The sequence below is a fragment of the Manis pentadactyla genome, chromosome 2, assembly GCF_030020395.1.
Source record: "Manis pentadactyla isolate mManPen7 chromosome 2, mManPen7.hap1, whole genome shotgun sequence".
Lineage (NCBI taxonomy): Eukaryota > Metazoa > Chordata > Mammalia > Pholidota > Manidae > Manis > Manis pentadactyla.
Genome location: NC_080020.1, coordinates 216,553,149 through 216,578,079, shown reverse-complemented (window position 1 = coordinate 216,578,079; position 24,931 = coordinate 216,553,149). Strand labels below are relative to the sequence as shown.

General features: G+C 44.0%; 1 protein-coding gene across 16 annotated transcripts in view; it reads right to left on the bottom strand.

Moving 5' to 3' along the window:
* The window catches only part of DTNB (dystrobrevin beta), a 258,809-nt gene that overhangs the window by 21,044 nt on the left and 212,834 nt on the right, over positions 1-24,931 (bottom strand). For 6 of the 16 annotated variants that reach the window (XM_057497369.1, XM_057497380.1, XM_057497372.1 and 3 more), the window contains 2 exons: positions 5,422-5,581; positions 4,539-4,700 (listed from right to left, as the gene is read on the bottom strand). In XM_057497369.1, coding sequence (XP_057353352.1) covers positions 4,539-4,700; positions 5,422-5,581 — 322 coding nt within the window. Of the gene's footprint in view, positions 1-1,488; positions 1,543-4,538; positions 4,801-5,421; positions 5,582-24,931 lie in introns of those variants that run through there. The other 10 variants (XM_057497366.1, XM_057497373.1, XM_057497365.1 and 7 more) reach the window with 4 other exon arrangements.

Below are 24,931 nucleotides of genomic sequence, written 5' to 3'. Positions count from 1 at the left end.
GGCCCCATCCTGACTGACACTCTCGGGTTCAGCATCTGGAGTATGTTTGTCCTCGTCTACCAGTTTCTTCCCTGGCTACTTCAGAGTCCTGCCTCTCTTACCCACACTCACCCCTTCGGGAAACGATGCTGCAGAGCCCTCCCAAGGCGCTCTGCCTTTCCATCATGGCTTCCTCACCTCTATCTCCCACTTGCTGTCTTCCTTTCCTTAAGACTTTTGCCACTTCACTTAGTCTACGGGTCTGCTAGTCAGACACTGGAGCAGACTGGACATTGGAGCTGGGAGATACTGGGGCTGAATCTGGGCTCGGCCCCGCAGTGCCTGGGCAAGTTCCGTCCTGGCTCTGAGCCCTGTGGGGGATCCTCCCTGCTTGAGGCAGTGCAGTCAAACAGGAGGGGTGTAAGTGCCCCGCCGCTGAAAGAGCAGGTGCTGGCTCCTTCCTGTCTTGCACACCTTGACCTCCTCACCCTCCCTGACAAAGGACTCTTCAGCATGTCACCCTGTTTATTTCCTTATGGCTGTTAATTTACTGACATTCCACTGTGTGCCAGGCACTGTTCTAGGCATTGGAGATCCAACCTGAACAAGACAGACCAAAATCTCTGCCTTGGGGCGTTGGCCTTTTGGATAAATTAGCATTAGGCACATTAATATGTGATAGAAATACCAACTGACTCTCAAATGTTCAAAGAGAATTCTGTTATCTGTTCAGTGTAACATAGAAATATGAAGATTAAGAGCCATGAGGTTTGGAGTCAGAAAGACACCGTTCAAACCCAATACCTGCCACTTAACAGCTACATGACCTAAATTTCTCTGAGCCCATTTCCTCATTGGTAAAATGGGGTATTATTATATATTTCATAGGGTTGTTAGGATTAAATGAGATTATATGTGGAAACCATTTAGCACAGCTCTTCGTATACAAGTTATTAAGTAGGTTTTATACACAATAAAACTAGGAAGTGTTACTGCCCTTTGAGGATGCTTTTCTTTATTGCTTTTAATGCTTCCAAGGCCACAAAACCATTTGGCTATTCTGCCCATAATAATTTTTTCCGTTTCAGAAATTCTTCTTGTATTTATAATCATATACTCTAAGCTTTCTGATTAACTTCTCCTGCCACTTGTTATCTCCTATTTATTCTGCATACTTGGTCTTGCTTCCTAACTCTATTATAAACTCTTTGGGTCATGTTTGAGTCATAAGGGATCATGTTTTGTGCTTTACTGGCATCTACTTCCTGTATCCCAACCATTTATCATAGCATTAGGAAGTCAGGAAGCTTCTGTTGATCAAGGGACACTACCACCTCTAGGGAACACCTGGCAGTCAGGAGAAGCAAGTAAAGGGAACTGTGGGGGTCTAAAACTTTGGGGAAAGGTGGCTGCAGGAAGGAAGCAGAAAAAAAAGGGAGGGGGGATTTCATTCGGGGGCTATAGCTCTGGCTTCCATTCAATCTAGGGGTCCTGGTGATCTGCCTTTACCTCTGTCTTTCCCATTCTGCATCTTCTCTTCTTCTTCCTCTGCACCTTCCTCTGCTGTGGAAACAAGTCCAAGGAGGCCAGTGACCCTTCAGCACTGTACAAGCAGAGGAGGAGGGTGGAGGGAGTAACTCAGGAGGCTTGGGGTGAAACCCTAAAGGCTCATGGGCGCTTAACTCACCTAGTCTACTCCCCGTGTGGTCCCTGCCCTGCGCTGTTTACCTCTAAGCCCTGAGCCATAGAAGCAGCCCAGTCTAATGTCACCCACTCTGCTGCTGGCTTCCCTGGTGACTGGGGTGGGGGGGGGTGGCTACCTTTGCTCAAAGCTGTTTTCTCTATGCCTGTATCTCTACTAGAGATACACCTCATACCTTGCATTCAGGTTCAAGGAGGCAACCGTAAAAGTGCCCGGGGTGGGGGGTGGGAGGGGAATACGTAGATTAACACTGGCTTCTGTAGGAAAAAACACTGTAGGTTTTAGCTGTCAACAAACTTAAAATTAGTGAACAGTGCCAGGGGGCTGTGTGGACAAAAGCTCATGCTATCTAAGGTTGTTCTCCTGGGGGCCCACTTGGGGAGGTCACAGTTCACTGTGCTCTAGGTTGAAGATCCCTGGTTACATGGAGAAGTGGGCTCAGCCCTGAGAGCTCACTTGGAATTGGGGCCTTGAAATACTTGGCCACATACCAGGCTGGGCAGGCAGGATGGTAAAGTGAAAACCGTGGTATGTTAGGAATGGCTGAAGAAACTGGGAAGAGTGGCCTAAGGAGCACAAGGCTTAAGGAGAGCCACACTATCTGCCATCAAATATTTGAGAGGCTAACATGAGTAGGAGGGACTGATCTTACTCTGGGTAGCTTCGGAGGGTAGAACAAGGATAAACTGGTTATAGAAAGGCAGATTTTGGCTCCCTGATAAGGAAGAACTTCCCACTGATCAGAGCTGGTCATGAATGAATGAGCTCACTGGAAATTTTCAAACAGAGGAATTTTGTAGCAGGTGATTGGATTAAATGACTCCTAAGATCCCTTCCAACTCGAAGATTCCATTATCTGTGAACATTTCTCAAAAAAGACAAGGAGTGCAAGCTATGGATTTAAATAGTATGTCCACACAGTACAGGACATACATAAGGATAATCTGAATATCTAATGCTATCCTAAAAAATACCTTGACGGTGACAGTAAAAATGTGTTGGTTTGGGGCAAGGCTCTTCTGTTCACTGAGAAACTGGCAGCCTCACATGTAAAGGGTGTTTATTTCTGCATTTTATAGAGCTATGTGCCAAGTGTGGACATGGACTACCTATGGGCTTGATTGCTTGAGAGAGCAGAGCATCAGTGAAACGGGCCCTCATGGCACTGCAGGTTTGACATCTTGTCCTGGGTGAGGATAGGCTTATTAATTAGATTCAAAGGGCTTCAGATTAATATCCTTAAGACCTAAATTCTAGGACCAGCTTTGCCCCTTTGAGTTGCCCAACTTGAGGCAAATCACTTTCCTGACAATCACATGCTGTATTTCTAAAGAGGACTGGACCATGGGCTCTCCAAGGTACCTTCTAAATACATTACATGATCCTTTCCTTTCTTCCTGTGAGAGATTACTGAGAATCCCCATAAACTTGTGGCTTTTGTGAAGCTATTTGGTCTCTGTGTACTTTATGTTTAATGATGTCTGACTATCTCTCAGCCTAGTGTGATGAGCTCATGAGCCATTGGTTTTGCATAAACCCTAATAAGTGGCTGTGAGACATATGTCTGAAGTCTGCTTGATTTCCATGGCCTGAAATCTCCCGAGAAATTACCTTTGAAAGTGGGATTTCTGGCATCTATGGGAAGTTATATTAGGGGAGGGACTTTCAATTGCCTGTGGTGCCATCTCAAAGGTGGCCACCTCTTGTTATGTGTGCATGTGCATGGAGGGGGCAGTGCTCCTGATGGGACTTGAGAAGCAGTGCCGGAACAGAGACAGTATCCCTGTGGCACTCCCTGCATGGGGGAGTTGGCATCTATCTTAACTGCATTGGAAAAACCAACTTATGCCATAGACTTTTCACTTCTAAATGAAAATGGGCAGATTTGAGAGTGAAGTGGGTCAGATCTTGGTCTGGTCCCATAACACCACCAAAGGTAAGTGCTTTCTCCTGCAAAGGTCAGAAGCAGTACCCAAGGTTTGCCTTTCCTAAGAGCATGGGCTAATAATTTCAATGTGTATGTTTGAATGGCCCATGGAAAAACTGCTTTGTATTTTTACTTAATAACCTTATAGGCTACTTCAAGGTATATAACAGCACTACATTAGGTGATAAGAAACAAAGAGGCCCCTGATGTACAGCACTTGGGAAGGGAACCATCAGTTTAACATGGAACATGGGAATCTGACCCACTGTAGAAAAAAGTTAGCAAATACCTGGCAGCTACAAAACTGATAAAGTCATGGGGATTCTTGAAGATGTGATGATATAGGGATGACTTTGTATTTTTCTTTCTTTTCTGGGTTTAATGTAAAGGGGAAAATGCCATGAGGTAAGGGTTTCTGGAAAATCTAAGTGATGGAGAGACTGGGAGAAAAGTCATAGGTTAGACTGAATGTGAGGAGTGAAGGAAGCACCAGGCTCAGGTGATGAAAGTCAGGTGACACCAGAGGCTACTCAGGGACAAAAGGAGAGAAGAGGGTTTCAAAACCAAATCAAGTAGGAGAAAGCAGGAAGGTGGCTGTGAGAGAGTCCAGAAGCTTCTGTGGCTGATTCAGTTCCAGTCATCCAAGAAAGCCTCAGAATGAGGCGGTGGATCAGGCCTGGGGAAAGAGCAGCTGGGATAGAGTGCAGATGGAAGGCAGGTTAAGCGAGGAAGGGGCCTCACTGTACTTAAGGGAGCTGAATGTCTTTAAATTCTCAGCTGTTTGCTCCACAAGGCGTATTCTTAAGAGAAACCTAAGTGTGTAATCATCTCTGTGTGATCACGTTTGAGAGAGAGGCTCTGGGTGGAGATTCCAGTGTGTTCCTAGAAGGCAAAGAGGTTGAGCGGGCAGTGAGGAGGCGTGTGCACTACCATGTGGAGAGGAAGCGAGGAGAGCGTGGGTATGGCGGGAGGCATGAGGCTGGCGGGAGCTCCGGGCGTCACCTGAGTGCAGCTCCTTCACCAGGGATGACATGGTGTTGGTGATGGAGTCCGCAGCCACCAGCAGGTCATTGCGGAGGTTTCTCCTTGTACCTGAGGAGAGTCAGAGCAGATGGCGATGCCAGTGGGTGGGCACAGAGGAGAGCTGCGCATACACCTCAGTCTGCCAGGCCCTGCACACGGTGTGGAACACCTAAGAAGAGATGGGGCCATGGCAGCCACCACCCTGAGGTACCCAGTCCATTGGTCTCGCCCCTCTTCTTCTCTACCCACAGAGCAGGACCCTGTCAACTCCATGCTTTTTAGCCACAGTCAGAAGAACTGGCTTCTAGAATAAACACTGCTCCATGGCGTTCCTTAGCCCTGGCAGGACTTCATCTCTAGGACCACCATCTCCTGCTCTTCGTCTCCACCCCAACAAGACTTGCTCAGCTGCCTTGTCCTCCCCCAGCTATGTAACAGTGCTGGCCACCAGTTCCTTAGATGCCTGTGGCAATCCAATGGTAAATGTGCCTCACTAAGGTTCTATTGAGAGTTCCTCTTCCTTCTCTTGCTTGCTCTAAAGACTCCCAGGCCAACCACTTGACTTTGGGAATTATTCCATCCAATTCCTCTGGATGAGGCAGAGCCCAGCGGACAAGGCACTTGCCACAACCCAGAAAAAAGAGCAAGAAGCCCAGACGCCTGTTTTTCACAGACATACAAAGCCTGCAGCCCTCTTCCTGGAGACCAGCCCATTTAATGAGGAGGGGACAGCATTTGACTTACTTATACTATATATGAAAATCTGTTACGCTTTGCTTCTGAAACTCACCTTGTGCGAAGGCCTCCTGCATGTCTCCACCGACTCCACTCAGGGGGTCCTGTGGACAGTGGGTGGGGGTGGAGCCAGCAGATGTTGAGCGGACGGGCATGGGTATTGGGCGGCTGCCTCCGTGAGTGGGCGATGTATGTGGTGATCCTGTGGCCTGAGCCTGGGAGAATCAAAGAGACAAAACATGTTATCTCAGGTACCTGACCTCTTTGAAGAAGGGGAAAAATCCTTTATCTCAGTCCATCTGAGCCAGCCGACAGGGCTTCAGTTCCATGATGCAATGCACCACATGATCACATTTGAAAGGAGTCAGGCTGCCTGCAAGAATGGAGAGAGAAAAGGTAAAAAGGGAGAGGGGGGACAGAGCAAATGGGGAGGAGGGTGGAGGAGGAGAGAAGGCCATAAGATTGGACTGAAAGTGGGAGGAGCACAGAGGCTGGCCCAGAGACGCCGGGGCCTTCCTGGTGGATACCCTGAGCAGAGCAGCTGGGCTGATGGTGTGAGAGGGGTCGGAGTCAATACTACACAAATACCTTTCATTTTTGTTTGCAAACACATTCATGCACATTACCTCACTTGATCCTCACAATGTGTGAGCAGAAAGGACATATATTCTTGTATACATTTTATAGAAGAAGAACAAGGATGGAGAGAGTAAGAGCTTTATGTCAGGCTACGTAACTGGGAGATGTTGAATGACCCCTTCTACTCCGAGGGCAATGATACGCACTGCATACCCCTGCAGCTCCCAGACCACATGGAACCTGAGCTTGTGTGTTGGGAGCTGGGCTGCTGGCTGCTTCCCAGGAGCAGGTCACCTGACCTCTCGCACTGCACTTGTTAAATGCACATGATGAGGTCTTTTGTGGGCCACCCTGTGCGGACTAGATGAGAATGGACACATATTTAGTGGAAACTGAACTTTCCTTGTGAAGACTCTGATACAGTTTTAGAGAAAGCTCAGAACCATGGGATAAAAGTTTTAAACCCTAGTTAAAGGGAGCTCACTGAGATTTGGGCTCTGCTGCTCTTTGGAGTAAGGGAAAGTAGGTATACATACAGTCTGGGGTTTTCTATGGAAGCAAAACTGAGAAAATAGAAGCCAAATGAGTTCAAATGAAGATAATTATCTTTTTGAAATCTAGCTCAGACATCCTACAAACAAACAGAATTTGCCCTGAATAAGCTGACAGGCTATATGCATGCCTCATCTCAATGCTTTTGGAATACATAGGAATGCTTTTTTCTCCACTGTTTACACTGACTTGTGTGTCTGTGTATATGTGTGTGTGTGTGTATATTTTAATTTCATAAATTTAAAGAATACAGAAAAGTAAAAAGTATAACACAACACCCAAATTGATAATTGTCAATATTTTGTCAAAATTATTTCAACCTAAAAACACTGTAGATAAATCTGAAGACCCCTTTGACCACCAGTTCTTTCCAGTCTCATCTCCTCTGCTTATCCCTTCAGAGGCAACCGTTACCAAAGCTTCTGGACTAACATTTCTCACATAAGTGTACATCTGTAACTGCATAATACATGATATTTCATGCTTTCAAATTTTTCATGAATGGTATACACTGTGCTTATAATTGTGCAATTTGCTTTTATCCCTTAGTATACTTTTTGAGATCTTTCCATGATACAAATAAATGTGAACTTAGACCCTTGCCTCACATGATATGCAAAAACTAACTCAAAATGGATCACACTAAATATAAGAACAAAAATTATAAAACTCTTATAAGAAAAAGTTAGGCAATGACTTTTTAGATATGATACAAAAAGCCTAAACTACAAAAGAAAAAATAAATTGGACTTGATATCAAAAACTTTTTCCAAAGGACATCTTTAAGAAAGTGAAAAATCCACTCACAGAATGGGAGAAAATCTTTGCAAATGATTTATCTGATAAGGGACTTATATCGAGAATATATAAAAACTCTTAAATGCTCAGTAGTAAAAGGACAAGTAACCTAATTTAAAAATGGGCAAAGGATCTAAATAGACATTTCTCCAAAGAACACATCAAATGTCAAATAAGTACATGAAAAGATGCTCAACATTATTAGCCATTAGGGAAATGCAAATCAAAACCACAGTGAGAAACCACGTCACACCCATTAGGATGGCCATTTAAGAAAAAATAACAACAACTGCTGGCAAGGATGCGAAAAAACTGGAACTCTCATAAGCAGCTGGTAGGACTGTAAAATGGCATGGCTGCTTTAGAAAACAGTCTGGCAGTTCCTCAAAGGGCTAAACTTTGAGTACCATATGACCCAGCAATCCATTCCTAGATATATATACCGAAGAGAAATAAAAGCATATGTCTACACAAAAATCTGTATACAAGTGTTCATAGCAGCATTGTACATAATAGCCAAAAATGGGAAACAATCCAAATGTCCATCAACTGATGAATGATTTAAACAAAATGTCGTATATTCTTATAACGGAATGATTGTACTGATGAAACAAAGTACTGGTACATGCTACAACATGGATGAACCTTGGAAATATGCTAAGTGAAAGAAGCCAGTCACCAAAGACCACATATTGTTTGATTCCATTTATACGAACTGTTCAGAATAGGCAAGTCCATACAGATGGAAAGTGTCTGGTTGTCTTGGGTTGAGGATCTTGGAAGGAAAAAGAAGTGAGTACTAATGGGTGTGGGGCTCTTTTTGGGGGTGATGAAATGTTCTAAAATTTGATTTTAGTGATGGTTACACAACTCTGTAAGTATATTAAAAACCACTGAATTGTATACTTCAGGAGGGTGAATTGTATGGTATATGAATTGCATCTCAATGAAACAATTATAAAAAGATACTACTAATAAAAGTAAAAAGATAGCCAACAGACTGGGGAAAATATTTGCAAATTATATCTGATAAAGAACCTGTGGGTCTTCACAATGATTTTTTTGGATTTGACCCCCAAAGTGAAGGCAACGAAAGCAAAAGTAAATAAGAAGCTACATCAAACTAAAAGCTTCTGCACAGCAAAGGACACTACCAGCCAAATGGAAGAGGCAACCTACAGAATGGGAGAAAATATCTGCAAATCATACATTTGATAATCCAAATATATGTAAGAACTCATGCAATTCAATAGCAAAGAAACAATCAATCTGATTAAAAAATGCATAGAGGACCTGGATAGAGATTTTTCCAAAGAAGACCAACAGGTGGCCAACACGTACATAAAAGGTCCTCCACAGTACTAATAATCAGGGAAATGCAAACCAAAACCACAGTGAACTGTCACCTCACACCTGCTAGGATGGTTCTCATAAAAAAGACTAGTGACAACAGGTGTTGGCAACGACACGGAGAAAAGGGAACCCTTGTACACTATTGGTGGGAATGTGAATTGGTGCAGCCACTATAGAAAACAGTATGGTAGTTTCTAAAAAAATTAAAAATAGAAATACCATATGATCCAGCAATCCCACTTCTGAGTATATATTCAAAGAAAATGAAAACAGGATCTCAAAGAAATATCTTACTTCCATGTTCACTGCAGCATTATTCACAATAGTTAAGATATGGAAACAATCTGTGTCCATAACTGATGAATGGATAAAGAAGATGTAGTGTGTGTGTATGTATGAGTGTGTGTGTGTGTACACACACACTCATACATACGTACACAATGGAATATTATTTAGCCACGAGAAAGAAGGAAATCCTGGCATTTGTGACAACATGGATGGACCTTGACGGCATGAAGCAAAGTAAAATAAGCCAGACAGAGAAAGACAAATACTGCATGGGATCACTTACATGGGGAATCTAAAAAAAGTCAAACTCATAGAAACAGAAAGTAAAAAAGTGGTTGCCAGGGGCTGGGGAAATAAGAGGTTGATGAAAGGGTACAAACTTCAACTAAAAGATAAATAAAGTCTGAGGATCTAATGTAAACCATGGTGTCTACAGTTGGTCACACTGTATTATATAGTTGATATTTGCTAAGAGAGTAGAACTTGATGTTCTCATACACACACAAAAGATAAACATGCAAAAGGTGATAGATGTGTTAACAAGATGGGGAAATCCTTTCACCATGTATACACTTTTTCAAGGTATGTAAATTTTCTTCCGAATTACCTTATAAACATCTCAGGAATCCTATTTTGGCTAGATAATACTATCACATATTAGTCATTGTATTTTGCGGAGCCATCTCATTTTACCCTATAATTACCATCACTCCCCCCTTTTTGGCCATTTTGTGGGGGTAAGAGGGGACAAATAATAAAGCACAAAATTCATTCTAGTTTGGAACCTATCAGTTCAGGCCCAATCTAAACTAGATAAAGAAAGCTGGGAGAGATGAGAGAGAATCTGCAGAAGAGGCAAGAAAGTCCGATGCTGCGGCCTGGCTTTGCAGAAAAGTCCTTCAGGCCAGCACAGTTTGGGATGTGGACAGAGGGGATCCCAGCAGAGGCAGACGTGGCAGAGCCAGGGCCTTGCCCGGGCCTCTGAGGGCCGAGGGGAACAGAATACAGGTTGCCTCCTGGGTTGCTTGGGCAGCCTCAAGGAAGGACTCCATGCAGCCTGGCTGCCAGTGGGCTTCCCACAGGCTGAGACTGTGAGTGGCAATGAGCCTAAAGTTGTCTCTGAATCACAGGGGAGTTACAGCCTTGAGAGATCACGCGTGGACTCTGGATGCTGGGAGACCTGTGAATTCACATGTCTCAGCCACGGGGTGGGAACTGCTGCCAGTGGAGACCTGGCTGCCCGCAAGCAAAGGATACAATGGCCTCAGCACAGATCGAGTTGGAGCTGTGGACTCTATTCCACTGAAGCCACAGCGCCAGCCTAAGTTCCCAGGGTGAGGAACCAATCTTTGGTGGGAAGGGGGTTGGTAAGAATCTCTCAAGTGACTGGTTTCAGAGTTTGCCTGGTGTCCAGCCCGGACAGTGAGCATTCAAGAGAGTAATTAAGCCCAGTTAAAGAAAAAAAAATTTTTTTTTGCCTGAGTATTGTGGCCTGTGAAGTTCAAGCTCACTTCACAGCATGACAGTTATCTGTCTCCTCAGAGGGCTAACCCATGTGTAAGCACATGACAAGTACTCTGTAAATTTCCCTCATCTCTCGGGGGCCAGGTACTGCTGCCTCAGGAATGAGTATCAGGGCTGTAAGACCCAAGAGGAACAAATAGGTTGCTTTTACAGTACATGAAACTGAACCTTTGGAAATATTTTAATAGGAAAATGATGCTGTGGATGAGGTAAGAGTGATGGATGGGGCAGACAACCACATGTGGCTGAAACTCTAGGATCATGAAATGAAACCTATTGCCCACCAACAGCTTGAAAATAATCAGGCCCTCTTCCTGGGATCCCTGCCCAGGACGTGCCTTCCGAGAAAGATAAAAACCAGACTCCAGAAGCTGTCTTTGTTCAGAGAAGTAGAAAGAGAGAAGCTGAGACCTTTGGGAAGGCATAATTGTCCCCATGGATCTCAAACTGCAGCCCTTGGCTTTAGGATCATAATGTTAGGATGAGCTGTCAGGAGGCCTAGGTGAATTCTAGTTCTTACAGAGCAATACCAGCGTGGCACCCTAGTAGGTCAGTAAATCTCAAAGGTGCTGGGAGAAGCAAAAACCACAGCCATTTGGTATGTACATATTTTAGGCAGGCTGAGGCTGATGGTTCAGGAAGGCCTGGAGACTAGGGTTGATCTTGGATGGGCTACACGTTGGTGCAAGGGATGTCAGATGACTCTGTACTGGGTGGTTTAAACAGAAGAGCAAAAGGATGAACCACAGAGCTTTCATCTATTGAATGGCTTGCGTTCTCTTACCTTCAGGCCTTTACTTGCCCTTCTCTCTGCCAGGAGAACTACTCCCCTCCCTGTTGTCTGGCCAGCCCCTCCTGGTCCTCTAGGATCAGATTAGGGCTTCCTGAGATGATCCCACAGGACCCTGTAGACCATTAATCTAACATCTCAAATTTAATCTTCCTTACCATTGTGTTTAGCACATGTAAATGCTTAATAACTATGTGTTAAAAGACAATGAGATGTATCAAATTTCTGACTCTTTTTTTCTGTAATAGAAATTGGGAACATAGCCAGAGCAGGCAATAATTTCCAAGGAGTAATAAATCTATCAGTCATTGATAAAGCTTTATATAAAATGCTTTAGATAACTAAACCTGGTGGGCAGACCCCTGAGATGGCCTCCAATGTGCCTTCCCTATAGCCATACTCTTGCGTAATCCCCTACCCTTGAATTTGGGCTGGGTGTAGTGACTGTTTCTAATGAATCAGGCAAATGGGATGTCACTTCTGAGACTGGACATAAAAGACCGTGACTTCTGTCTTGCCCACACATGCTCTTACTCTCTCCTGCTTACTCACTCTAATGGAGCCAACTACCATCTTGTGAGGGTGACTGAGGGCCACTTCCAGCCAATGGCCAGCATTGAACTGAGGCCCTCAGTCCAACAATCCACGAGGAATCCTGCTAACAACCATCTGAGTTACTGAGCCTTGAAGTGACCGCAGCCTTGTGAGAGGCCCTGATCCTCAGCCTGTGAAGACCCAGCCCAATGGTACCTGGATTCCTGGCCCACAGAAGCTCTGAGGTAATAAATATTTGTTCTTTTAAGCTATTAGGTTTGGGGATAAGTTATGTAGAGATAGGTAACTCATACTCTAAGGTTGATTTTTTTCTTTTTGTATTACTAGATCAGTTCCATCTGAAGGATGTTTGAGAGGGAGGGAAGGAGAATTTTGGGGTATGAGAGACAAGGCCTAGAGATCCACATGTGAGGCCAAAGGAAAGAGACCATGGACGAGAAGAGAGGCAAGGATATATAATCAAGAAAAACTTCTCCTGATCTGAGAATGTGTCTAAGTCCCTGAGTATATTAGCTTGTCCTGATGCTGAAAGTCTCAACTTCTTTACTTTGTCAGTAACTACAGGACCTGGAGGCAGTTCTCTGCTGTGAATTCAATGACTCAGAAGAGAAGGGGAAGTTGCAGGGGCTCTGAGATGGGATCCTAGGTCACACCACCACTCAGAGTGAACACTTAAGGCTACAGTGTGGTTCCGTGGGAAGGGCAGGCTTAAAAGTTGGGAGACCTCGGTTTTTTTTCTGACCATGAATTCTCTTCTGACATGCATTTAACTTTTATGAGGCTCAGTCTTCTCATTTATAAACAGAGTGGGGTCAACTAGATCATCTCTGAAGTTACTTTTCAGATACAGAATTCTATGATTCTATGACTTTCGCCAAGTCATCTTATCTCAGCAATGCGCCAAGTAATCATGGTTTTGCTTCGGTCACAACCATACTGCCTGTGAAGGAGCCTCCTCTGGGGGGCCTCTCAGCAGACATCTCAAGGTCACATGGTGGCATGTTCCAGATGGAACTTACCTTCCTCACTAGTGGGGTACATACCAGAGGTGCTGCCCATTTAGGCCTCCTGCACATGAGGCCTGTGAGGAGGTGTGGGGACCAGGCTGTAGTACGGAGGGATGGGACAGCCTCAAGAAAGTTTGAAATAAGGTCCTTCCAGTTACATAACCACAAGATAGGGTGTATAGAGCACCTACAGTTCAAGGCAGCTCCTGCAGTGCAGAGAGACACTTGGGGCATGCTGACAATCTCTGCAAAGCCAGTTGGGGTTTATTTATTCTCTGCCCTCTTGATAGATCTGGGCCAGACAGACACTAAAAATCAAGCCAGAGCAATGCATTGTGTATTTTCACCTCGTCTCAAAGCATAGGAGGGTTTATGTTCAGAGACTCTTCCCATGGAGACTACCGAGTATTCCATTCAATGCAAACTAACCTAGAATAAGTGGCACAGGAGGAGGCTGGCGGAACCGTAACAGTGGGAACCCTGAGATTATGGGGAACCTGAGAAGCACACAGAAATTGGTAAAGGAGGGGGAACTAGATGGGTAGCTCCAGGCAAACGGGGGATAAGCTGTCTAATGAGGCTTTAAAACAATCTTGTGTCTCTGGGTTTCAGCTGCCAGGAGAGGGGCAAGTAGCCTGGGGAAGCTAAGGAAGTTTTGCAATACACTAGTTGGTGTTTGAAGGTTTCCTGATGCAAGGACAGTGGGATCTTGTTGTAATACAACCTATAACAATGGCTTGAATACAGCATGAGCCAATCATGTGGCTTATCAACAACTAAACACAATAAATGCCCTGTAACTCAGGTTCTCTGAATACAGAGGTTCCTTGTAGTCGAAAACAATTCTGCTGGAAATACAGAGCTAGAGAAATGCTATAAACTGAGAAGCTTTCTAGTCTGCCGGCTCTTTGCTTCTAAACCAGCAAAGACTGAGAACCTGAGAAAGCTATGTATCATATTCCAAGAAGTTATGCTTATAATTTCAGAGGGTTCATGACCCCATGAAAATAGTCTCTGTTTTAGTCCAACACTCACTGCATATTTAAGGCGACTGAGGCCTAGAGAGGTCACAAGGTTCCAAATAAATTAGTAGAAAGGATATGAATGGTACCTGGGTCTTCAAATTGCCTCAAAGTGTTAGGGGAAACCAAAGCATAATGGGATCAGAGCACAATATTTCTGAGGCCAGAAGAACATGGATAGGTTGACACTTCTCACTACCAGCACTAAACATGACTTTCAAAGGAACAGTCAGTTGATTTCCAGTAAGAGTGAGAAATGTGAGAAAGGAGAATACAGTGATTATGACTCAGTCTTTTGTCCAGAACACAAATCTAATACTGAAGCCAAGATAGGTACAGAGAATGCCAGAGAAGGTGACCTGAGGACACTGTGAGCAGAGACAGGGACTCACACGCTGTGGCAGAGAGAGCTGGCCACCCAGCAGAAAGGGTGCCATCTTTAGCAGGAAAATGATTTGCACGATTCTTGGCCACGTTTACACATCCCCAGCATGGTGCTTGGCACACAGCATAGGCTCCGTAAATACTATTTCCTTCCCTTCTTTTTCCTCATGCAACAGGTATGAAAATTTTAAATCTCCTTAGTATACAATACAGTCAGGTAGCCAAGCTCAGAGAGGCTTGTGGTAAAAAGCCTGATTCTAAGCTAAGGCCCTCTATGGAGCCCAGAACACTGCGTCCCCCTGCTGCCCCATGCATGCACACACCCCCAACTAAAACTCTGAGCTGTTATGGTAACAGGAGGAGACACGTTAGTCTCCATTTCTCTCTCTCTGACTCATGGATACCTGCCAGGTAGCAGATGGCCTATGTGGACAATTACCTTCATTTTGCTGCAGTGTATTTAAATTAAACAAACTGGCCTCTTTGCTGCTGGTTTTTAAAGGCCTTCTCAGAAAAATAAAACAAAACAAAAACAACATTGGGAGCAAAGAGCTGCAAGTCTGAAATTTAGTCAAGGCAACCACGAATGCACAGAGAACTGGGATGTATAAAGAATGGATTTTGTATACTTTTTTTTTCTTCAAGAAAGGGTAAGAAAAACTCCCCCATATTATATGTTAGGCTGGTGCTGGCGGTGGCTCTGCTAGGAAAATGTAGCTGTCTCATCAAATACAGAAGTACAAGGAGAGAGGATTATCTGATGCTACACTATCTATCCTATCACACTAAATGTCCTAACATTTGAAAATAATTGCCTAATGTGGCAAGAGTTCAGACCGCTGGGAGTTAGGGCAGCAATGGAAGTAAGCACAACATGGAGAACAGGGGTGGAAGAGATGAGAAAGACATTCACATATGGTGGCGAGCAAAGAAGCAAGCTGTGGTTCCCAGTGGGGTGAATTAGAAAAGGTAAAGAACATGCCTGGAGACCTTTCTGTCTTAGCAAAGGTGCCTGCCTGCATGCTTAAGTGCAGTGTGGCTTTTAAAGTAAACTTGGCCTCTAAACACTGGAGAAAGGGGCCAAAGAGTTTTATGATGTTTCTCTTTTCTTTCCACCAGTGATACACATTTATCTATTGTGTGTGTGTGTGCTGGAAGGTTGGGGCCACTAACAAGTCTGCCGTGAGGTCCTGATGTGGAGGACTGTCACCTGTGTGTTCCTACAGCACTTCAGGAAACTCACAGCTCACACATAACCTGTCACTCACTGTGGTGGCTTGCGAGGTATGCTGCTATGGACAGGAAATAGCCATCGTAGGACTGCTGGATGTTTTGTGTTTTGCGATCCCAGTGCTGGCAACGGACAGAAGGGTATGGTTCTCAAGCTTCATGATTCTGTCCCTACTCAAGGCAAACTACATTATGTAGAAGACAAGCCTACCCAAGGCTTAAAGCAGTGGGGGCAAGGTATCTAGTTATCTTTCTTAGTGGAAGAAGGAAAGCATATTAATCTCCTGAGACAAAGAACAACCTACTGAAACTCATCATAAACCTGAAGATCAAAAGAAAGTTTAAATTTAAACTTTTAGATAGGGAAGCTCATAAATTCCAAGACCAGAATTACTTCTTTCTGTTTGTTTCTTGTAGTTTGCCTAGCTCTGTTTGAAAATGGTATCCCATTAGTTTTCACTACAAATGTTCTCAGCAAAATGTTCAGGGACTGCACTGATGGAAGAATACCAAATGCTCAGACTGCATATTAGAAACACAAGGAGGACAGGCTCCCACGAGACCATGATCCTTAGCTAAATCAATGATCAGGCAGGCAGCCACAACCTATCAGTGATATTGTAAAATTCAATGAGTCAAATTTAAATGCTACTTATAGAAAAGCAAAACTCATATGGTGAGGGATGGCACCCTTATCCAGCACCACCCTTTGCAGAGTCCCTGTTCTATGTAAAATGGTGGATCACATCCAGACTTTGTAGATACGTGGACCTGGTTTGGATTCCAGCTTTGCCATTTATTATCTGTGTGATCTTGGGCAACTGAACCTCTCTGCATCTCAGGTTCTTCGTATGTGGAATGCAGACACCTTCACAGGTTGGCGTGGATGAACACAAAATGCTTCACACACCAGCTCAATAGAGTACTACCTGACATCCTTTCACTCTGAAAGAAGCTGAGGGGCTACATTGGGAATGTCCCTACTCCTGCAGGCTCTCAGCCTCCTGGGGCAGTGAGGCACGTATGCAGTTAGCACACAAAGGAGGATAAAATCCATGTACCTTAGGAGAGGTACAAAGGAAAGGCAGCACAGAAGTGAGAGGGCTTCACTCTGACCTTTCAGAACAGGGTAAGGTTTCACAGGAGAGGTGGCATCTGAGAGTATTTTAGAGGTGTAATTTCAATAGGCAGAAAAGGCTTGGAAAGGGCAATCCAGGTGAGGAAAGAGCACAGAGGCTAGGATGTAGGGAGCATGGGAGACAGGTGGCAGGAAAGCAAAGTGTGAGCTATAATCATCCTGAGCCTTAAATAAATGGCCATCAGGTTTACTTACCAGGCAATAGATGGGTAAAATACAGCCTATGGCCAAATTCAGCTCACCAGTCCATAAGTTAAGAATGGTTTTTACATTCTGAAATGACATTATTCTAAAAGGTTATATAGGTACCTACATAGTGTCTTTGATTTGGCTTACAAGGCCTGAAATATTTACTATCCAATCCTTTAAGCGAATGCCTGCTGACCCCTGCCAGATGGCAGAGGCAGCTGGAGAGGGTTTCCGAGGAGAGAATGATGTGCACTGTGATCTGTCTTGGGCACCTGGCTCTGGGGCAATGTAGAGGAGGGCCTGAGAAGCCAGAGCCAGGAGACAAGGAGACCTGTGAGGAGGTGTCACCAATAGGCCAGGTGGCAGATGATGGAGGCTGGAATGAAGAATGGTGATAGCAACAGCAAGGAGAGAGATACCAGTGAGCTTCTGGAGGAAACAAAGGACCCTGGCAAGTGAGTGAGACAAGCAAAAGACTGGAAGGGAACATGTGGACAGGGAAAGTTGGCAATCCTGTCCACAGGGGTAGGAAATATGGACAGAGTGATTTGTGGGGGAAGGTGTAGAAATCCTTCACCATCCATCCCATATCTAACCTCCAAGAAAGGGATTCTGTGAATGGGGCTCAGACTGGTATCACAGAGAAAGTTTCTCTGGGCTCAGGGAAGTACTTCTTAACTGGGGGGTAATTTTACCTGCTAGGGAGGGGATAAATTTACTTATAGGGAGGGGACAGGGCTTACCATTGGGATTAGTGGGTAGAGGTCAAGGGTGCTGCCGAACACCCTACAATGCACAGGACAGCCCCTCGCAGTGCAGAAGATGAGACACCTGGCCAGGGGTAATTCCCAAGTCAAGAACTCCTGCAGTGAATGGCCTGTCTGGGCCTTCTTTTCCTAGGTGGTGAGCTTCTGTGAAGGAAGAGAGGTCACCATAGCCTCAGATTATATTAGAACCTTCAAGGGGTCCAAGCACAGACTCCTGTATCTTCCGCACACTTGGGAGCAGCTGGAGGCCTGAGTCTCATAGATTCTCTCTTGGTCTCCTGAGGTCTGAGCTGGTTAAACAGGAGATTAAATCCAAAATGGGAAAGCAATGAATAAATAACTAATGTTATACATATTGAAGTTAATAAGAATACCTAATAATAAAAGCATAGAAGGATTTCTGGCTAGCCAGCTTTTTAGAGCAGTGGTAAGTTGACATGAATTCTTATTAATAGTACCACTTTAGCTGTAGTTAACTGTCTGTCTGCATTGCCTCTAGTTTCATAAAACATGTCTCTCCTTTCCCTTCTTTCTTCCTCCTACCCTTCCTCCCTCCCTAAGCACTGGGGCATTTATACTGCACTGCCAAATGAGAGCATGTCTATCTGCCAAATTACGATTAGCAGCACAAGGAGAAGAGTCCAAAAGAAGTCTATTGTGCCATTTATACCATGCTTCTCTTAGCTGAAATTAAGTAGATGTTCATTTCAGTTACGGACGCTAGGCCAGGAAACTCCCTTCCTTAGCATTATCATTAAGATGGAATATCAGAAGCAGCCTGGGGTCATTCATAAAATGCTGGAGACTGGTACCACACTGGGAGTTGCCTACAGGAGATGCCTTCAGATGCTTTCAAAGGGAAGGGTCACAGATCCAATCCCAAGCCAAGAGAGGATGCTGGGTGAGATCTAACAGAAAGCACCAGAGTCCTGTCTTCCTGCAGGAACAAGAGATGAACTGAAAGAGAGCACTTCTTGTGTGGCAGTATGGCAACTGCTGATACTATTCTCTTAGTATGTTTTCTTTAGGCTGGAAAAGTGGGAGGTAGAAGGTTGCAAGTAGAAGGTTGGAACTCCTCCTGCAGAAGGAGCTGGTTATTGAAAGAAAGCCCAAAAAAGGAGGTGAGGACCAGAGGTGTTAAAGTCACAAAAGGAGGCACAGTTCAAATGAAGCCTGTTGTATGTCTGTAGACCTTTCTTGGCTTATAGCCTTTACCCAATATAACAACTGGTATCAGTGCTGAAAGAATCAAAGAACTGTGGGGCTGGACATCTACAGATGAGGAATCTGAGGTTTGTAAAGGTCATGCACACGTTCAGACAAAAGAGAAATGAGGCTTTGTCAGCAAGGTCCTTGGAGTCCGAAGAGCAATCCACTCACATGTAATTCAACAAGGCAGACTGAGGATCCCATTCCTTCCTTCACTGAGGTGAAACTAATGGGGGGTGAGAGAAAGGAGGCTGGACAGGACTAAACCAGGTTTCAGAGCTGTCTCTTTTCTCCTGCTCCATTGAAAGTTTTCTTTCCAGGGTTGCCAATAACCTCCTCATTATCAAATCCGCCCGCTTCCCTGTCTTATTAACGTTTTCTTTCTTGAAGCTTTCTGGACTTTCATGAGAACCCATAATCCTACCTGTCCCACCTCCTTTCTCTTCTTTTTGTCTACTATGGCTTTTCCCTAAGGCTCACGTCTGTGGTTCAACCCGAATTTTATGCTGAAGACTTCCAAATACAATGCTAGCCTGGTGTTTCCCACTGAAATGCCAGTTGCATATCCCCAAATACATTATGTTCATAATCAAATCAAAGTCCCCATCCTAACACAGGTCATCTCATTTTTACTTTTTCAGTCAATGGTACCCATCATTTCCTCACGTTCTCAGGCTTAAAACCTATGTTGTATGCATTCTGGTCAATGGAGGCAAAGACAGAAATTAGTACAGGAGGGCAATAAAAAAACAGGTAAGGAAATCTCTCAGTTAAGCATTGATGAGAGTGATGAAAAATATGGAGAATGCTGCAAAGACTCAAAAGCTATTTCCTCTATGTCCTTAGACTCCATGTAGGTGCTCAAAGAGTTTTGGGGGAATGAAATACAAATGCCTATTTGAGATATTGTAAAGACATTTCCTTTTTCTTTTTTTGAAAAATTCAAATGAATAAAATAACAAACTGCCAGGTCCCTCCAATGAGTACAGGAGTGGAGCCTCATGAGTGAGCACACTCTGTAGACATCCTCAAGGCCTGCTGTGTGCAATCAGCACGGGCAGTCTGCAGGCTGCAGGTTTGTGGCTTAGTCATATAGTATGGCACATCAATCCTTGCTCACCAAAGGACATCCGTGAGGTTTGCAAACTTAGGAGGACAGCAAGAGTGCCTACGGCTTAGGATATCACTGACCTGGCTTATGTTCTGTATTTAGGGCATTGGCCAATCATGAAATAATTTTCATGCTATTTGAGGAGAGGATTTGTGTAAGATTTCTCTTCTTATCCTCCAAAAGGCCAAGTTCACTGCCTTGAACATATGTAGTAAGACTCTGCTGAATAAATAAAAAAGGCAGTTCTTTGCCTTTTGGGAAGAAGTAGACTCAGGCTTCTGTTTCAGAGTATGGTGGGGACAGAGAGTCCAGAAAAGTTAGAGGCATGTGAATCCTAATCACTCCCCCCTCAGATTGTATCCCGAGGTTAAGTGAATGAAGAGGGGAAATGACCCATGAGCACATAAGCATTTCACCAATAATCTCTTCATTGGACAGAGAAGAAGTCTTTATTCATTGCTATGTTCTTTTTTCGTTAAGTACTTTCTCTTGAACTCACAGAGCTAATATTCATGAGGTTTGCTGGAGCCCTCATGGACCAACTGTGGCGAACACTGAGTGACCTTCCTCTGAGACATATTTAGTGGAGCTGTGGCCAGAGATGGCGGCTTCCAAGAGCCACTCACACCATGCTGTCTGGTGTATTTCTAAGTGGGTTATTTGGTTCTGGAAATCAGGAAGAGCATGGGGCATGATCCCACTTGATACCCCAACTGACTGAAGTAAAAAGAAAGGTCCCCAGTATGGTAGTGGTCTCTTAGTAGAATCCCTAGCATTCCTCTAATTACATAGCTTTCAGAGTACCGCCTAAATAACCCTCTGGACCATTATCCTACTGCTAATCAGGGTCAAGGCCACTCCCATAAGAGCCCTTGATCCTTATATATTACCGTCTGAAAGTTATATCTTCAGCCTGATGTTGGTCTGTACATAAAAGGTAATGATTTCTAACAGGTGAAATTCAGAGACATGTTCAAGGAAACACATCCTTCATGAATTAATTGAACCCCTGCCTAGGATAGCTCATTTTATTTGGTGTTAACAATACAGCAATGACATTTTATGTTATATTGAGTCTCTGGGAAAAATGGAGCCCTCAGATTTCCCTAATCCTTCCATACTAGGATTGGGATATTGTTTGGCCTAGACTGGAGTAGCCTGCAGCTAAGTGCACCAAAGGCATACAAACACCATTACCACAGGGACCTCGTCCATCTATAGTTACCCTAGTGTGCCCCTTTGTAACGTGCTGGTAAATCCCATACCCACATTTCTGGCTGCAGGCATCAGCCTTTTACTGAGCGGTGCTCAAAATATTTTTGAATGATACAAATAACTATAAATACCTCACACTTTATAAATTATCTGTATTAAGAAAAAAGAGGATGATTTTACATAATCAGTATCTCTTCTTTAGAAATAATAATAGAGTTAATTATAATGCTAATAATATTAGCTTGGTGTTCTTAGTCTTTTGGTAACACTGAAATTTGTTTTTCTGATTCCTTTTTATAAAGGACATTTCTGAACCATCATTCAGTCTCCTGAATACATATGTCTATTATATGGGAGTACCATGAGCAAAATTACTGATAAAGGTACTCGAACCACTTACATCCCTTACAATTAATAAACTTGTGAATTCATCCTGTTTTTAAGTCAAAATCTTGCAAACCTGATTAATACTGGTGTTCATTCAGCAACTTTTATTGAGCATCTGCCATGTGTCAGGTACTGGGGATGCAGTAGTGAAAAGGCAGACAAGGTCCTTTAATTACAGTCTGATGATTATCATGGGCTGATTAACCCTGACTCAACGGATGCAATCTAATTCCTGAGCCTGTTAAACTGAAGGATGTATCATGGGTTGAACAGTCACTGAGTGAAGTCTTATCTGAAACAGCCAGGCAGTTCTGCCCTTAATTATAACCCTTGGATCTGAGAAAAGAGAAGGGAAAGAGGGAGGCAGGGAGGGAGGAGAGAGAATTATCTGTTGAGGTACAAATGCCAGTCAAAGCACTGGAGAAGTGGCTGAAGGTGGAACCACGGCACCAAAGCTTTTAAAGTCACGATTATTACCCACTTCTTTCAAATTTCCCCAAAGTCAAAATAATCCCTAAAGGGGAAAGAAGGCGACTACATGAAAAGTTCTCTATAATGGATTTACAGAGCCAGTTTTGGGAAACACGTCTAGCAAATTCCTCATTCTAAAAGTCTTTTACAATTACTTTATTACCCACATAGGGTAATACATTTTGATAGGGAAGAAATTAAACTATACCAGTCAGAACCTGGGAGAAAGGGTTACAATTTAGCTGTGTGTCTCACTCGGTAACTATGTAGATTAAAGTAGCTGTGCTGGTTCCACAGCTCCAGTCTTTGTAGCTGTATGTGTGAACAATGCTGCTTAACAAGCCATTTGGTTCAAATTTGAGCCTCAGAGCTGAGCCTTAGACGGGTTCAATTTAAACCTGTAATGAGGAGAGAGGATATTTAAGAGCAGAATGTCTTCCCTCATACTATAGTGGAGAAAGATGAGGAAAAAACTGTTTGCACCAATTCATGCTACAGATGATCCTGTGGACTGTGGGTACCAGGTCATGAACTCAGGACCTTGGCCACGGAGAACTCCAAAGACACGCACACAAGTGGTTGGTTAGTGGCAGGCTTCAGTGGTCTGGGTCTAGCTTCTCATTTTGTGAGCTTTAAGGGGATCATGACCTCACATAGCAAAGGTTACTGAAATGAATATGTTCTTCAGTCCTCTGCCTGCTCAAGGTCACTTTAAATTGACCTGAGTAATAACGAACCAGCAGGTGCAATTTTTTGTTCTTAGATTACATGGCAATCCATAACATTAAAAAAAACTCCACAATGTCCACTGGACACTCCACTGCTACCATTAAAATGAAATCCATAGTGTCTCCCCTCTTCTGAAAGACAGTTCTCAGGTAAGGTGCAGGGTGTTCAAATTACATGCTTTGCTCTGATCTGACACATTCAGAGAGGGGCCAGGGGATGCTAGTCTGGGCAGATAGCTGAGTAAGTTCCCAGCAATTTTGCTATAAAGTGCATCTTTGAGGTCTAGAGGGGAGAAGGAAGGCAACACTGGTGGTCAGCGACTACAGCTGAGGTGATTCCCTGAATCAGCAGGAAGGGTATAGTCAACAGCAAGGGGATGAGACTGTCAGGGAAGGAATGGATGAAACGGCAGGAAGGAGTGGGAGACGGGGAGGAAGGAGAGATGTTTCTCTTTCCTTTCTTCTAACACAGTCTCACTTCCCCCCTCCTTGTGGTAGCACCTGCCTCCCTGCTTCTCCTGAGCCAGCTGCAGGATTACAGTTTCCTGCCCCCTTGAAGCTAAATGTGGTCATGTGACTCGCTTTGGGCAGTGACATGGCATGAAAGTGATGTGTGTCACCTCCTTAGAAGCATTAATCGCTGGGCCTGACTTTCCATCTGTGGATAAAATGAGAGTTCCTGTGGCCAGGATTCTCACCTGGCCCTGGCGCTGACTGGTTCACTGCACACCTGTGGGCAACACATGGCTGTTGACTCTATGTAAAGAGCTCCGCCCAGTGCTCTGTGCACGACATGGTGGCAGGGTGGCAGGGCTGCAAGGCTGCAGGGGAGCAGAGTAGAGGCTGGAGTGGTGGCAGCGCCAAGGACAGAAGCCCAGAGGACAGCTGTGTGGGACGGCTGTGTGGAGCAGGGCCCAGAGGACGGCTGTGCAGACAGAGGGGCCCAGAGGCAGAGACTGGCTTGCTGCACGCAGACTCACTCTGAGTGAATGGGATTCTAGTGACTGACCTGCCACCTGGAAATAAAGTTGGGTATAACCCTTTCACCCCAAGAACATTTTGCTGTCAATTTCTTTGGTCACACTGAATCCATAGTGACTTGCCTGGGGCTGAAACCCATTGGCAAGACACCATCCTGCTCTTCTGCTTTGCTCATGTGAATGCACCTACTGATTCACAAAGTGCCATAAAATCAAAGCAACAGACTACATGTGAGTGAAAAACAACAAAACCAAACAAACTTTTGTTACATTAAAGCCATTGAGGTTTCTGGGTTGTTAGCCTATCTCAATACCATCATCTATCTTCCTTCCCTCTGTCCGTCTTTCTGACAGTCTCTCTCCCTCACTCTTTTCCTGCCTCCTTCTCTCTTACCTGTCACTTCCCTCCTTTCCTCTCCCCTTCACTGTATGATTCCAATGCTCTTCTAACTGGAATTAATACCAATAGAATGTTTTGTGGTCCTATTCTTAATCTAAAACATGGATACATTTGTTTTTTGAAAAAGAAACAAGTAAATTTTTAAATCAAACATTTCTTATTTCTCTCTTCAAAAAAAAAGCCCTGAGGTAAATTAAAAACTAACTTTAACTTGTGTAAAAAATGTATGCTTTGAAAACCTTAGCATGTTATATAAATATATGGTGTTACCATTGTGGATAGGCCTTCGACTGATTTTGTTGTGTGGGTTAAGGGCTACCAGGAAAAATAAAAACAAACATAAACCTTTCCTAAACTCCATGCAATAGCTGTGGTGCTCAGCAAAAGCAGAGGTCCCTGTGGAGTAGGCTCCAAACAGGAAATCACTTACAGCATCACCAGTCACTTAGTTTTCACTGGTAACTTTGTTAAGAGGGCTCCTGGAGCTGGAGCATCCAGAAGGCTGTTCAAGACTAAAGGACATCAGAAGTCATCAAAAGAATTACTCATGTTTATACACAATCATTCATGGCATAGTATTTAGACCTGAGGTCACCCCCACCACCCTAAAAGTTGTTTCAAGCAATTAAAGTCACTCTAGACACAAAACAGCAGAGAATGCAAGAGCAGGAAAATGCATTTTGCAACCTAGGTAATCATGCATATTTAAATAAACACAACAGATGTGTGCTTTGAAAAAATATTCAACAAGCTCTTGTTTCAAATAAGAACATGCTCTGTTAGGTAAACGTGATGTGGACTTTTAAGGCATTTTACAACACCATGGAGAGAACTACTGAAGATTTTACACATAACCAGTTCTGCAGAGATGAATTTGTGCAGGGAGGA